This window comes from Falco punctatus (assembly GCF_963210335.1).
Source record: "Falco punctatus genome assembly, chromosome: 8".
Classification (NCBI taxonomy): Eukaryota; Metazoa; Chordata; class Aves; order Falconiformes; family Falconidae; genus Falco; species Falco punctatus.
In genome coordinates this window covers 624536-640113 of record NC_137588.1, presented here as the reverse complement: position 1 = coordinate 640113, position 15578 = coordinate 624536, and the positions used below count along the sequence as shown (strand labels likewise).

Sequence of the window (15578 nt, the reverse complement as noted above, 5' to 3'; positions counted from 1 at the left end):
ATGGTGACAAAGGGATGAAGTCCCTCATCTGGAGCACAGCCATCTGAGCAGTTGTGAGCTTGTGGCATATTACAGGAATTTCTTTATTGCCTAGTCCAGACTAGGCTAGTCACAGTAGATCTCCACTGGCTTTCCCTGACAGGGAAGGCAGTCTGGTAGCTGTTTAGTATACACACGTTTCTGCTGGGTTCTACATACTGATTCTGAAACTCGGGGCCGGGGGGCAATAATGCAAAAAAGCTCTTCCCCACTGGGTTGTAGTACATACATAGTTATGATTGTAGCAACATCAATGAAAACAAACCTTCTCCTCTGGGGGAGAAGCTCTGTGTAAGCTTTTGTCTTAAAGTATGCTCTCATAAAGCTCGTATTTAATTGCTGTCAGTACTGGTAATCTTTTTTCAGCTCTTCACAAGTCAGGCTTCTGACAGCCCTAGATCATTGCTGCTGTTAGTGTATTCTTCCTGTGTCTTAAGTAGTAGGTAAGACTGCATTAAAAGAACTCCCCTTGAAATCCCTTTTTCCATGGTTGAAAATACAGCTTTCAAACCACCTTTTAAAGCAATGTGCCAAATGGGTAACTGTCCTGAAATGAGTTTTGTGCTGCTTCCAGATGATTTTGGTGATGCCAACCTCTGGTCAAATAAATGGAAACTGAAATCTATAGCAGCCAAATAGCAAACTATTTATCAAGAAATACTGTCTTGAGAATTTGGTGCCTCACAAAGAATCAGAGATACTTTTCTCACCCTTGCTAAAGACTCCCGCTTACGTTGGATAGAATGTGCCATAAGCCAGAAAATTCTGTTTTTCCATTATACTAAAAGCATTCTTGCCACTTACTGTGCAAGATGTAAACATTTGTGGTATAAATATTTCAAGCTCCCATGTCAAACTTCTTAAAGTTGCTTTTTTTGAAACAATACGTGCATGAATAATGATACATAAACTGAATTGTCCGTGCACGGGGTGTTTTCTAGGGGTTACAGACCTGAGTGCAAGAAGAGTACCCATGCTCTTAGTGATCTTTTTCTGTGGTATTGGGATTGACCTTTTTTTTTTTTTTCCCCTCTCTGACATGATACAGTGTAGAGTTGTACATAACCAAGGGCAAAAAGTTTATGCAAAAATAATTTTTCTTTGGTTTTATAAGTGACAAAGGAGTTACTACCATAGCTTTACAATTTTTAATGAGCTTTGACATATTTTCCCTGTTTCAAAAGCAGGGAGAGAAAGGGAGAAAATAAAAGAACAAGGCAGAAAAGGAAAGGAAATGGAGCAAAAGGAAGACCTGCAACTTTAATACGAAAGTTTCCCTTGCATAGTAAAATAAGTTCCTGGAAATTTCTTCAATACAGAGAAGGAAGGAGTTTCTTGACTTTTCAGTTGCACTAGAATCCTTGTATTTGCAGCCAGTATAATAGCTACTTTCTTAAGGTCAAAAGCCACCTATGTATATGTTGTTAAATTTGTGCTGAAGTGCATGGAGCTGAGTAGAAGAGAAGGGTGATCAGGGTCCCTCGAGTTCCTCAGCAAGTCACACAGGCTGTTCTAAAGCAGCCTGAAATGCTGAAGTGGGTCCAAAGGCACCTGTTCCATTTTCCTCCCTCCTGTGTTGTAATCTCCTTTGTGTTGTCCTTCTCTGGCTTGTTTGTTTTGGTTCCTTTCCTAGCAAGTTAATGTTACTGTAGTCATTTCACCATCACCTTCAGACAGCTCACCACTTAGAAGCATCCTAGTCAGGTGTCTGCAGACAGTCCTTTACACTTACCTCCCCATGAGGAACATGGGGTTGAAGCTTTGCTTATGCCAGCTCGCAGTCTGGGATTTTGGAGCAGTAAAATCCTGGCTGCCTGGATGGGCTTTCAGGGACCAGAAGGGACAATGCAGTGTAGCTGGTGTTTCTGCATGACGTGTCCCATGCTAGAAGGTGATAGGGGAGAACATATGCAGCTATTACCTTTAGTTCAGGTCTGCTTATTTCTTGCCGCTATTTCCATCTTTCTTTTTGTGGGAAGTCTGTGCTTGCTGCTCTGATGGTTTCCTATAGGAAGTCAGGACCTGCTAGAGAAAATGGAGCGCAGAATTTAAGGCCCTGGAAAGCTAAACTGCCTCATCCCGGGGGGCCTTGGGGAGTGTTCACTTAACTACGCATGAGTTCAGGGGCTCTCCCTCTCGATATCTTGAAGGGGAAAGGCCACCAATAAACCAGACTACTTGAAAATGATAACCAGAACAAACTCTCCAACTCTCCTTCTCAGAGACCTTGGCAACAGAGGGCCAGAAGGGCTTGAGAGCTACCCTTTCTGTGCGTGCCCTTGTAAAGAAGGGACGTGAATGCACTGAAATGGTACCTCATGTTGCCTTGCCATGCTATTACTTCTGCAAGGTCTTGGGTAAAACTAGATACAAGTCAGATACTGATCTTTTTCCTACTTTTCAGAACTGTTTTTCATGCAGGATGATTTTTAGTGAATCCATCAAACTTCCTGTTTAGATCTCAAGAGAGGTGGGGTTTTTTTTTTTCTTCTTTCAGCCAAAGAATCCATGAGGTTCACTTTGTTTAAAAGGTTTTGAATGATGAGCCGTTTAAAAAGATAAACCGTTCATTTCAAAGATGGCAGCTCAGCAGATTTCAAAGCAAGTTTTTTTGGTGCTGCTGCTATTACTGCCAGATCTGGTGCTACTTGACAGTAAATATAGCGGAGGTCACACATTAGACTGGTGCTTAAGTTCCAAGCCACCACATCTGCACCCTGCAACAGTTTACCTGTAGCTACCCAAACCTTTGACTTCTCTTTCAAGTACTTGAGAGAGACTTTGTCCCTAGATTTTGTTATACATGTTTCTTAGCTGGCCCAGGTCTTCAGAGATTTGATGCAGACTTTCTGAAGTCTATTTTTAATTGTGTTGATTGTCTTCAATCAGATTTGAAAGTTCAGTTGTAGCATGCTAAGGTATTGCTCACTAGGCTGCGCTGGGTCATCTTGCTGCTGGGTTTCAAAATAGCTCATGTGTTGTTTTGGAGGAAACGGCGTCAAAGTATATAGCAGATACAAGCTGACTTAAAAGTTTTTAGAGTATAACCATTGTTCTAGATAACTTTCTTCAGGCAAGAAGCTGTCAGGGTTTTTTGTCTTGTCAAGTATACCAAAGCTGCTAATTAAATCCGGTAAATAAATTTGCACTTTAACAACAAATTTCAAAAGATCCAATCTTGGGGACAGAATCAAATAGGCATGGCCATTCTCTGTATCTTAGCTGATAAACCGCTTCTTTCTAACTATCTGTTGGAGTTATTTAGCAAGGCCAGCCTCAAATGACAGCAGAAAGAACATTCTTTATAAATCAAAGCTATCTGCATTAGCGTGAGATGCAGCCAGGGTTGCACAGGGTTAATGGCAGTTATGTCAGAACAGTTCCTGGCTATGTGTGACTGTATCTGCATTAAACCTTTGATATGGTCAGAGTGCTGTGTACCTGGTGTTTCTTGCTTTCACAGATACACAAGTTTCTTTAACTTTTTTAGCTATTTTCTTACATACTGTTTTAGGTAAGTTATTTTTCTGTTTGCAGGCTCACCATAAACAAAAGCTGTTTTAGAAACATGGGCACTAATGGTCCCCCTTGTTCCTCTGGCATTATGCGATTGCCATGGAAACTAAAATGTACTTTACACCCACCCTAGTGCCCAGCCAGGGCACAGAGAAACCACTAGCTGGTATCCTAGAGCTGTCCAGGTGTGGTACCCTTCAGTCCCAGCAGTGTTAATCCCACTCCGTGGGCTGCATAATCCAGATGCTAATCTGGTAAACCCCTTTTCTCCAGGCGCCACACAACATCAGCTGAATAAAGTGATACATAAAAAGAACCTTCAGAACAAACTGTCACTCATTGGTTAAAGCAAGTACCAAGATTAGACAAATGATTTAACACAATACATTATTTTCTATGCAGGTTTCCTTAACTAAAATTCACGGTGGCAGTAATGGCAGCTGGCCTTACCTGTCAATTTTCACAGCCATTCTTTAGCCGCTTGTCCCTCTGTCCTGATGCTGGTATCTTGAATCCCTTTGGAGTCTTGGAAAGAGAAAACCAGGTCATCTTGTGGCAGCCAAACAGGCTCAGGCATTGTTGTTACCTTATCCCTCTAAGCTGTTGAACCCAGGAGCCCAATTTTGACATTGTTTCGTTTCCTGTTTGGTCTGTTGAAGCAGCTGCTTTTGATAGAAATGTGTAGTCAGGCAAGATAAGTATTTCGGGTTTAATGTTTAAAAAGTGCTTTTAAAATGCTGATTAAATGATGAATGGTTTTTGTGTGTGAGACTATAAATGTGTATATATATTGACATTAAAGTCTCACGCTTTCCTTAGCAGACTTCCTTTGTTGAAACATAGATGTATTTAGATTAGCGTTTAATAACCAAAACCATTTTGTTTCTGTTCTGTCATTGCTTTCCGGGGTTCTGTAGAATGTGGATCGGTGGAAAAAAACGACTTGATTTTTCCCATGTATAAACACAAAAGTAATTCAGACTCAGTAATCTAAGGATTCATATCTTTCTTAATCTTAGAGCTCACTGTTTTCCACCTTAATGTTTTCTTGCAGACAAAGAACAAGAACACCAGAGAGTATCTGTGGAATTAAACCCAAAGAATATGAATGGAGTAGAACAGCGTGAGTCTCTTCAGTTATCGGTTCAGCTCCAGTGTAACCTAGGCAGGCCAAAGTCAAAATCTTCCTCAGTTAAATCATCCAGTACTACAACTCAGCTTGAAACAAAGACAGAAGATTCGGTCAAAAAAAGAGGTAAATTGGATTGCTGATTGTGTGCCGGGGTGATCAGGCAGCTAAGGCCTCTAGGAGAAAAAAAAAGCACATACATGAAAAAGTGCTGTAAAGTGAGAGCAGAATTGTCTTCAGCATAACAAAATGAGTAGAACAATCTGTGGTCTATTTAACATTATATTAAATGAAATTTTAAATAGCTAATTTGAAATAATAGTGCTGGTCTAACATTTATTGGATTTGGGGAATGGATTTGAGTAAACAGGTCTAGAAACTGAGGAGTACCATGGAAGGACTATGGAAAAGCATGAAGTAACCGCTTCATGCTAATCTGGGCAAATAGCATGTTGAATTATTCCTGCTCCCTCATTCAGAAAAGCCAAAACCAGCTTTCTGACTCCTATGCAATTTTTGTTTTATATTTTAGGGCCGAACATTGAAAAATCAGTAAAAGACTTGCAGCGTTGCACTGTTTCTCTAACCAGATACCGTATGATGATCAAAGAAGAAGTGGATAATTCAGTGAAGAAGATCAAAGCTGCTTTTGCAGAATTACACAGCTGGTAGGTATTGCAGCCTGAGAGATCTGTTAGCACCACCTGAGAACAGAGGGGCTAATTGGGCCACTGACATTGGTGGGGAGGGGTCACTTACACCCTAATTTGTTTGCATCATTTGGATTAATCAGAAAAAAAATGTGGTGCCATTAAGTAACTCCTCACCAGCCAGGAAGTAATATATGCGTAACTGTATGTTTACATACATAAAGGGGGCAAGACTACAGTTCTTTGAAAAAAATCTCACTATGTTTTCCCACACACCCCCTGCCCAAAGTGATCCATCTTGACCTAATTCTTTTGTATCCAGTTCAGTGGCAGCATATCTGAGCAAAGGAAAGCTCTTCTAAAAATCCCATCCTAGGGGGTTTTCTGAAGTCTCTTTAAATCTTACCTTCTTTAAATCTCTTCTTTGATCTTATCTTCTTTGGCAGCCGGTCCTTTACTGTCTCTTCATTTTCCGTCTTTGCTTCTTAGCCCACCATTTATTTTTTTCTTGCCTTCATAGTTTCTTCCAACTTTTCAGTCTATCACTTCATTTCTGTTTCTCATCTCTAGTTCATTCTTTTATCTTTCCCTTTTTTCTAATTTTTTTTCCATTATAATTTTGGTTATTTCTGATCTTCAGAATATGCCCTCTGAAAATTTGTAGCAGAAATAATTGCTGTAGTAGTAAGTTGCATATTTTGTGTATACTTACCATTAAAAAATATTTTCTAGTTTTGAGTTTTACTTGGCCTTTGTTAAGCACAGGTGCTGTATAAAACCTGTGTATTATACACTGTTGCAGTAAAGAGAAGAAATTGTTTTAAAATGTACAAGATTTGGTTACAAATCACAGAAGAGTACAAAAACCTTTCACCCTTAATTTGTCCACAATATTTGGTAGTATTTTTATGAGCGTATCTTGCGAAAGTGCTGTACTATTGGCAGAAGTTTGTTAACTCTGGACTTCATTGTCTTCTGTGATGTGTCTAAAGTGACTTCAGTGCCACTGGGGCTCTGCTTGTGTACAGGCGGAAGGTCCAAGCAGTAGTGAGCTGATTTTGTGGTAGATTCTGTTGCTCTGAGCTGCCGGAGTACCTTACTGTCTAGCTGGGAGAACTTCTGTCTGCACCGCGGTGAACATGGGCTGCGATCACCAGTTGTACTGAACTGCATATTGTTGTCAGGAGTGCTCTGGAGCCAGTGCAGTGCTGTTTGGTTACAAACTAAAATGCAGTAATTCTATGCAGTTGGCATAGAAAAATCAAGTTCATCAGCCTCTTGCACCTTTTTTTGGTAATTGTGGGAGGTGTTTTCATATGACTTTAGAAAACTTATAAAATGTTTATGCTTTCTGCTAAGAAGGCTCTGACCTTTTCTCTAAGTAAATTCACAGTTGGGTCTCATTTGCTGTGTAGTTCTCACTCGGGTTTTTTCTTTCTATTTTTTTTTTCTGTAACACTGTTAAAAATACACGATTGCAGGCAGTCACAGTCAATTCAGTCTTTAAATGGTAGCCCCTCTGGTCGTGGAACAGCCTTAGGACTCTATCGTGATCTAGAATGCAGGGGGAGGTGCTATATTAAGGAATTCAGAAATGAAATTCTTAATTTTTCAAATATTCATGATTTAGCTTGAAAAACACTAAAATATTTTTGCCTAAAGCTAAAATGTGTTACTTAATAGGTGAAAATGACCCCAAAAGGTTATGTAAATCCAAGTAGACTTAAAATAATGAAAAATAGCCTGTAAGACTCTTGAATAGGCTTAATTTAATTTTACCTCCTACCAGCTTCGGTGGCTGATTTATTGGAGTAGAGTCTGCCAGAAGCTCTAGAATGTAGCAGATCTGTACTCTGAACATTCAGGCCTCACAGAAGCAATTTAACGCATGCAGCATAACATTGCAACAAGGACAGTATAACATCAGGACATGTTTATGAAAATCTCAGTTTGGGCTACTTTGCTTTTGGCAGCCCATATGCCTAATAGTTAAGTTTTTCTTCAAATGAATGGAGGGTAAATTTGGTTTAAACAGTAAAATGCATGACTTATCATCTTTTCCAGAGTTTAAGCCACAAGGTCATATGAAATATCCCAAAACTGTTTTTAAGTTCAGCAAAGAAGGTGTTAAGAGCTGTCTTTAGTGCCTCATTTACAAAAAAAAAAAACTTGCTACCAACTGCTGTAGCTTCATTGGATTTGAGTAGAAATCACCACTACCAGCGATACATACAGCTTCAGACCTCATACAGTCACCACGTCTTATTCCTGGGCTGAATGATTTACTTCGTGTTGTTTACATGGCAGTTTCCTTGTTTGAGTTGAACAAAGCATTACTACTGGTAGCAAGAGGATAAGGTAATTAAGTGAGCACACAGCCTTTTGCATATTTATCGCCCTCCTTGGGCATAGGAATTTCACTGCGGCACAGTCAAGTTGCCTGTCAAGGGAACACGAAGCAATTGAGCTGAACTGTTGCCCCAGAAGGCCATGTGGTAACCAAAAGCAAGGGCGTGACAATGATATCTGCTGCTCTCCTTTGTGATAGTGATGCCAGAGCTTTTTGCAAGTTCTTCTCCCAGTTGCTGCTGGAGTGTGGATGGGTTGAGAAGTACATGGGAGAAACATGCAACACCAACTAAGTGCTCTTTGTGGTCAGAACTGCAGGGAATGCTTGAATGGGCTTGGTGCTGTAACCTAGATGGGAGCTTAACCGGTTCCTGTTGCACAGGGCTGTCAGCACCTGAGGGGTTTTACTGAAGCTGAATGAAGTCAGAAGCTTTAATCTTGCCTTGCAGCTGAATGCTGAAACACATACTACTTTCTGTTGTCTCTCTTGGGGTTCTTTTTCTTCCTTTGGCAATAGGATAAAAGACCCTTTTTACGTCCTTTTGCATTTACTGCCAAGGTCAGAATCGAAGCTGCATATCAAGAGTCGGTAATTTTTTGGACTTTATAACTTTTGTATTCTTTTACTGGTTTTACCAGTCGCAGAAAGGATGAGTAAGTGCAAAGATAACATAATCTATCTTCCTCCCACCTCCAGATAGGATGTGAAACCATTATTATGGAGATAAATGAGTAGCACATGTGGCCTAAGATATCCTGAAAGCTTCAGCAGGAATATTCACAAGAACTTTTCTGTTTAGCGGCAGAAACTGTTGAGTGATAGTTGCCAGTGTTTCTGGCTCAGTATTTCATGGCTTCACCTAACCGATGAAGGGAAGTTACTGCTAAACACGCTCCGTCAGTACTGTGCTGCCGTTCAGAGTCATCTGTCTGGCCGAACAGTGCATACCACCCTCCCACAATATAAAAAAAGGTGGCATGGAGCAGGTGTGCTGTGAACACCTGTAAATGCTTGCTTCCAGTTGCAGCTTTTTAACGAAATGGGGTCAAAAACCGATCCCAGAAAGATGCTTATTTAAAAGCACTGCAGTGGGCTCACTGTCTGTTTCTTAAAGCCTCCCAGGAGTTCCTGCCAACTAGAGTAATTCTCGGCGTGCTCAGAACAAGTGATAACTACTTGCTTTTTTATACAGTGCTTGTCAAGCCAGAAGGCACCAGAGCATTTTATAGGCCAGGGGCTGAACCGGGCAGGACACTTGGCCCCACTCTGCAGGAAGTCTTTTGCAGTCTCATGTGGACTGTGGCCCTGCTGTGACCTAGCACTCTTGTCACCCCTGCTTTTGCAGGGCTTTCTGTGACATGGCTTTCCTCAAGGCTGTGAGAGCACTGGGCAGAGCTAGCTGAAGGGCACCATTTCTCAGACTCGCATGTGCACCTGAAAGTTAATGAAGAAGATCCTTGTAACAGTACTCCTTGGGGCAGTATTTCTCTTCATTGCATCCAGCTTTGGTGTATGGTTTTTAGGAATACCTTTGTGTGAGTGAGAATATAACCTGCTCCGCTTACTGCTTTACTGCTTGGATGTAAAACATGTCAGAGCATAGCTGTGTCTCACAGTAGTGTAGGGCAAGGAAAAGAAGAATACCAAATAGTGTTTAAGTGTTTAAGGTCAGAAAAGCTAGGTGAACTCCAGTCTCACTAGAATGTGTTTCAAATGTGTGTTGCCAAGTTTAAAACCTTTGTGCTATAATTGTGTTCTCACTTTTCCACCAAGAGACTGAATAATGATCTTTAGGGATAAAAAGAGAGCCCCAGGAAGTCTTGAGTGAAATGTGTAGAGCACAAAAGGAGTCACAGTGCCTCATAACACTTCTTGCCAAAAAATAATTTTCACATATTGGGCATCCACAGTCATACGGAGAACTAAAAGGAAACATCTGCTACTTGCCCGTACGGTCTGCTTCCAACCACAAATGGAAAATAGGCTGTAGAAAATCGGAAGGGTCAGGTTTAATTACACCACATGCAGGACTGGACCAAAGAAAGACAAGCTTCCTCTGCTCTTTGCATCCCAAACACATTGATGTGCCCAGTGCTTTATAGAGACCACAAAAACCAGCACAGGCGATAGTTTTTGAGTGAACAAAAAGCACTTGAAAGCTCCACCATGGGCTGGATAAAAAAAATTATGCTGACATAATGCTGGAAAAAACAGAGTTTGGCAATACTAACAGTTCAAAAATATATTAAAATACACTCCGGCAGCAACTAGAAAGCGTGTACTGTATGTTTGGGGAAGTAAAGCAGTTTTTCTATTGTTTTCGAAGTTAGAATCAAAGCAGAGCAGTGGTTGGGTGAGGGAAGAAGTCGTTTAAAAGAACATAGTTGTGTCTGTACTAACAGCGCTGGGTGATGAGTAGTGCTGCCAGTGCTCACAGTTGCGGAGCAGTCACGGTCATCCCCTTTCTGGGACCCCTACATGGCAAACCTTAAAGATGATGGGTTTCTGTTGCCTGTAGCCCAGAATGAGTGGCACCAGCTGAAGAGCTGCTGGTTTGTGTTAGTGATGTAGTTTAGAGTGTGGGCAGATGGCTGGGAAGGACTGGTATTGCTTTACACTGAAGGGAGTTCCTGTGCCATTTCTCATTGCATTTCCAGGCAGTCCTCATTAGCTTTGTCTGTCTGTCCGCCAGCTGACCTTCAGTAGTCCTTATGCCTCTGAAGCACAGATTTTCACATCCTATTGCAGTTTGTTCTGGCATTTGTTTGCCCATCAGTTCACACAATCCAGTCCCATCACCTTGCCAGGGCAGAGAAAGAAAAAACGGTCTCCTGAGTTTTTAGGTTTCTTTGGGCTTGTCTGGGTTTTCAGGTACCTTCAAAGACCAGTGCTTTTACTGGGGCCCCTGGGCCGTGCCCTTGCTGCCTGAGGACTGTGGCCTCATGCTGGCTGCTTGCCTGCAGAGCTGCAGCACTGGGACAGGGGCTTGTGTGTGCACTCTTCGTGCAGCCTCCAGCAGTCTGGGATTAACCTCGCCGTGTATTAGTGGAGGGAACTGATGGAGCCTATGAAACCGGGAGTGCGGGTTAGGTTTCAATGAGATACGTAATTCCGACCCCTTTGTCTTCTACAGATACTTGCTTCATCCTGGTATCTTATTAACTAAGTTTGCGAAGACAGATTACGGAGGTGAAATGCAAAGGTGGATTACACTGTCTCTTAGCCTGTTGTTTGTACTTTATGGCCTTGTGTCTCCCCTGTTCCCTCCCAGCCATTCATAGGTGTGTTTGTCATCCTCAGTAAAACACAAGCACATGCTTTTTGGGGCCATGCGGGTAGATCGTTGCTTTTGTACATGTCACTGTGGACACAAAGCGAATATATTCTTTCTGATCTCATTGTTGTCAGACTAAGGAGAAATCTAACTTATTAAACACATATAGGGAATAATTATCTCAAAAAATGTCAATAGATGTTAGACCCAAGAGCCAGAGTCTTCTCCTTTCTTTGTGTCCACTTTCCAGGGTGCTTTCGGGAAAGTTACCTCTCTTTTGTACCAGGAGCCCAACAACAGAGACCACAGTCTGCTGCCTTGTCGGAGTGTGCTTAGTCTGAAATACATAACCAGTAAGATGTTAAGGTGCGTCAGTAGTTGGATCAGAACTGGGACTCAAAGAGGAATGAAAAACTTTACAAAATTATGTAAAAACGCAGAGATGCTAACAAGCCATGGTGCAACTCATACTCACAATTGTTAAAACTCTGCTAAATCCTGAGGTGATGCCTTCATCTCTAAATAAGTACAATTCAGAAGTGTTCTGTCAGAAAAAAGCTTTCCATGTCAGTTTTCAGTTTGAACAAGTTTTTATGATCAGGCAATAAATTTCTAATTATTTGTAAAGGCATCTTAAGAGAAAAATGCAAATAGACCTTTAATTATGATGGCTTTACCAGACCCCAATGTGCTAGCTGACTGCTAAAGAGAACAGGATTAGTGGAGGTAGATGAGGAATAACACAAAATAAACTTGAATAACTAAAAGCCTTTGGGCATTTTTACTTTTACCAGCTGGTACACGGTGCACTGCAGAAGGAAGGATTTCAGTGAAATTGGTTTGTTCTGTCTTTCATTTATCTCCTTATTGTCAGACTGTATTCCTGGTCAGAATGAAAATTCGTGTAATCTGGTTTGCTATGTAAACATTGTGCATGTGCTAATACAGTGATGAAATAACAACCTTCAAGCAACATGAACATTTAAATACTATTGAGCTAATACTGGAAGGATATGGTTTACTGAGACATTACAGAATATGTAATGTAACAACAGCTTTTCCTACAGGTATACTAGCACAAAGAAAACTTGGAACTATCATTTCTCCAATTAAAATATAGCATGGCTATTCAGTAATCCTATAAAGCTTGTAATCAGGTAACTGGGCTTTACATTTATATTCTCATCGCATTATTCTAGTTCCTTGTGCTGAAAGTTTGACAGGGACAATTCTGGTTTTCGGACTGAGGTAGGGGACTCTTGTGAAATACGCAATTGCCTTGGAGGTTCTTACCAGTTGTCTTTTCACCCCACCTGTGGGTCAAGTGTGTTTGTGTGAGGAGGGAAACGTGTGCAGGAAATAAGGCATAATACTTTTAAAAGACCAGGGCTGACCTTAACAGGACTGTCGCGTGAATTTGCATGTAATCTCAGCTCAGATATAGCAGAGACAGCGACAGTACTAAAGTCCCTAAAACTTGCTTGAGTTTGTCAGCAGGTTGTTAACCAGCACAGCTTCAAGGAGGTACCGAGGTCTGTTCAAAGCCTGCTGACAGAACAAAGTTACTGGAGAATGGTGCACTGTGTATTTTTGGAGCCTAAGCTGTCAAATGCCAGCAGTGTCCCACAATTAACTTCCTTATGAAGAGAGGAATTGAATCGTACCACAGTGTTCCACCATCTCACCTGCTGAACCAGACCCCAGAGGATGCCCGTGAAAAAATAGCTCCTTCCCCCTTCCAGATGTAGAGCCCTGCTGCGTCATTCAGAATGCCACAGCTGGCTGTCCTCCTTGGTCTCCAGAACGACATTCATTCTCCAACCATGCATAAAGCTGGTTCAGGGGAGGGTAAAGCTTATTAAACACCTCCAAGAAAAAAGCTGGCATTTTGGGGGGGGAGGTTGAAAGAACTCAGTTTGAATTACACTCTTAATGGTAATCTCTGTGCCATGCAGCTGCAGCTTACCTTTGTGAGTTGCATCAGCAGGTTTGCCTCCCTGTCGGTCTGGTCTTTTTATTTCCTTTATTCCCCTATCTCTTCAGGCACAGTAGGTTTATCATAATGCCTAGGAGAGGCAGAAGGAAAGAGAAGGTTCTGGTCATCTGGAACCCTTCTGATTCTCACCAGTAAAGCTATATATCAGCCCACCTGGCGATCTGAAGCAGCTTTTCCAAAGAGGCACTAATGACTTTAAGCATTTTGGTGGGATTTTAAGGTATTGCAGCTGACTTGAGAGTATCTTTTCTTTTTCACCGTGCAAGCACTAAATTTCGTGCAGTAAACTAGAGGAAGATTGATTTGTTTCCATTAATGACAGAACAAATTCAGAATTTGTTCTGAGTATGAAACTGTGAAATGAGGCAGCTGTCAGCATAATTTACCCCGTCATTGCTGTGCCAGCAGCTCGTTGCAGTCTGGCGTCTGCAGTGCTTTTGCCATTGTACGCCAGTGTGAATTCTGGCAGCCTGCGTAAGTCCAAGGCACCAGTACTGTCCATTTGACCAGGAGCAGGACACTTATGCTCTTGCCTTCAGAATCACTTCAGCAAAATTAATCAATAGAGAGCTCCTCTTGCCCTTGCTGGATCTCATATATTTACAGCACAAGCACTGGCTGCGTCCTGGCCCCGTTTCCATGTCCTCTGCATTGAGCCTCTGGCTTGCTGTGTTCCTTCAACGAAATTGTTTCCTTCCTGAACCCCACCTCAAAATGTCATCTGCATATTAAAATCAAATGGTGCAGAATCCTGTGCTCCAAACTGTAGGCACTCACCTGTGGTGAACAATGTTACGTTGCCGATAGCTAGAGTTTGGTACCCCAGTCCTGATCCTGAAAAAGCGAGGGATAAGGGAAGAATAAATCGGTCCTTTCAGAAGAGAGGTGTGGCAAAGGGATGCAGAAAAGAATGAGGTCGTAGTGTTACTCTTGGCCTCAGCATCAGTCATGGAGTGTAAGACTCACTTGACTGAGATCTGTCTTTGAGCCTGGTCAATGGGAGAGGGGCTCTGAGTCTCAGTATTTGCTCCAGTGAGTATCATAAATGTATCATAAAAAACTGAACACCTGTGGCAGAACTGACAAATACTACTACAGCAGGGGATCCTACAGGCTGGTGATCGGGGTGTGGTTTCAGGTACATTCGGAGAGGGAAGTGGTGGTGCCTGATTGTGTGTTTGTCACAGGAGTCTCAAAGGTATATAGAATGTGCTCAAGTGCTGATGCTGGAGGGAAGGAGAAGGGATGGCTGAAGCCTGACAGAATGTTAGTGCTGGGAGTAATCAGAAAAAATTGACAAGGGTATGACCTCTCCAGAACCTCGGCTAAATGCTACTGGTTATGGTTTTAACCGTGGGTCCTAACATCCACAGAAGATCCAAGAGAAAGGGCATAACTAGAGAGGAATTAGCAGACTTTTCCCTGAGGTGTCTTTAGATGTGAAGTGCATTTTGTTGCTTGCTCTGCTAGAGCCCGAATCTGGTGATACATGTGTGGAAAGTACCTAAAGCACCCAGTGTCCAGTTCCCCATGGCACACCGATGGCTGCAGGCTGCAGGCTGGAGTGTGCCAGCTTGGTGTAACGTTTTGGTATCCGGTGGGCACTAAGAAGCATTGAAAGAAAATGCGTTCCCAGGAGGTACTGCTGAGCCGAGCTTTGAGCAGTTCTCAGTAATGCTAGTGCTGTGGTCTGATCGTGATTGTCCTATTGAGGCTGAGTAGGGCTTTATTCCAGAAAATATGTTAAAACCAATTAAACTTCTCATGAGTTAAGAAGCTGTTCAGCTTAAGTGGCTCTCTGAGCTTTGCATGAAAACAGTGGGGTCTTAGCAGGAACAAGAGATGAGATTTGATCCATTGATTTTTCCATAGTCATCTTGTCCTTTCTCCTTCTGTATCTGTTAGCATTTAGTTTTCTCTTTGTATTTTTTTTCCGTTTGTCTTTTTTTCTTTTCCAATCCAGTTTTCCAGCTTTCTCTGCTATTTTCGAATGTTTATAACTTTGCCAAGTTCTTGATGGAGGAGGAACGGGTCAGTTTTGCACTGAAGTGCTGCTGTGACTAGAAAGGAGTCAAATTGTTTCCTACCGTTTCTTTAATAATTGACCCTTAATGCAAACTAAGTATCAAAAATACAGTATTTCCTAGTGCTGCTTGGCCTGTGACATTTCTAAAGAAACATTAACTTGCTCCGTTGTGCCACGACATATGGTAGCTCATGAATTCCAAGCTGAGAAATGTGGCTGTAACTTCCAGGTGAGAATTAGTATGTTCCTTGCCTTTTGTCGAGAGCCAGTCCGTGTCCTCAGCTGATGTAAGTACGTTGTCTTCTGGGAAGGGCAGCCTTGTGAAGATCTGTCTGTTAAAGAACCTTAGCATACCACATTAACTACTCTCATATTGACAAAGGCACCAAACACCACTTCTCTTGTTTTATTCTTCAGTTTTCCCAATGTTAGTTTGTAGCTACAAGGGAGGTACCCAGGTGATTGTTCTCCATCAAATTCAGCAGAGGTCCTGGCCTGTACTACTACAATATGCAGACACTTTCCTGAAAAATTCATCAGAGACCACACTAAAACATCAGGAGTGGAAAACTGTTCAGTAACAGATGAGATATAACTA

At 41.8% G+C, this 15578-nt stretch overlaps 1 protein-coding gene across 10 annotated transcripts in view; it reads left to right on the top strand.

Moving 5' to 3' along the window:
* The window catches only part of SPATS2L (spermatogenesis associated serine rich 2 like), a 726913-nt gene that overhangs the window by 698879 nt on the left and 12456 nt on the right, over positions 1–15578 (top strand). For all 10 annotated transcript variants that reach the window (XM_080400582.1, XM_080400583.1, XM_080400584.1 and 7 more), the window contains 2 exons: positions 4610–4810; positions 5217–5352. In XM_080400582.1, coding sequence (XP_080256708.1) covers positions 4610–4810; positions 5217–5352 — 337 coding nt within the window. The remainder of the gene's footprint in view (positions 1–4609; positions 4811–5216; positions 5353–15578) is intronic.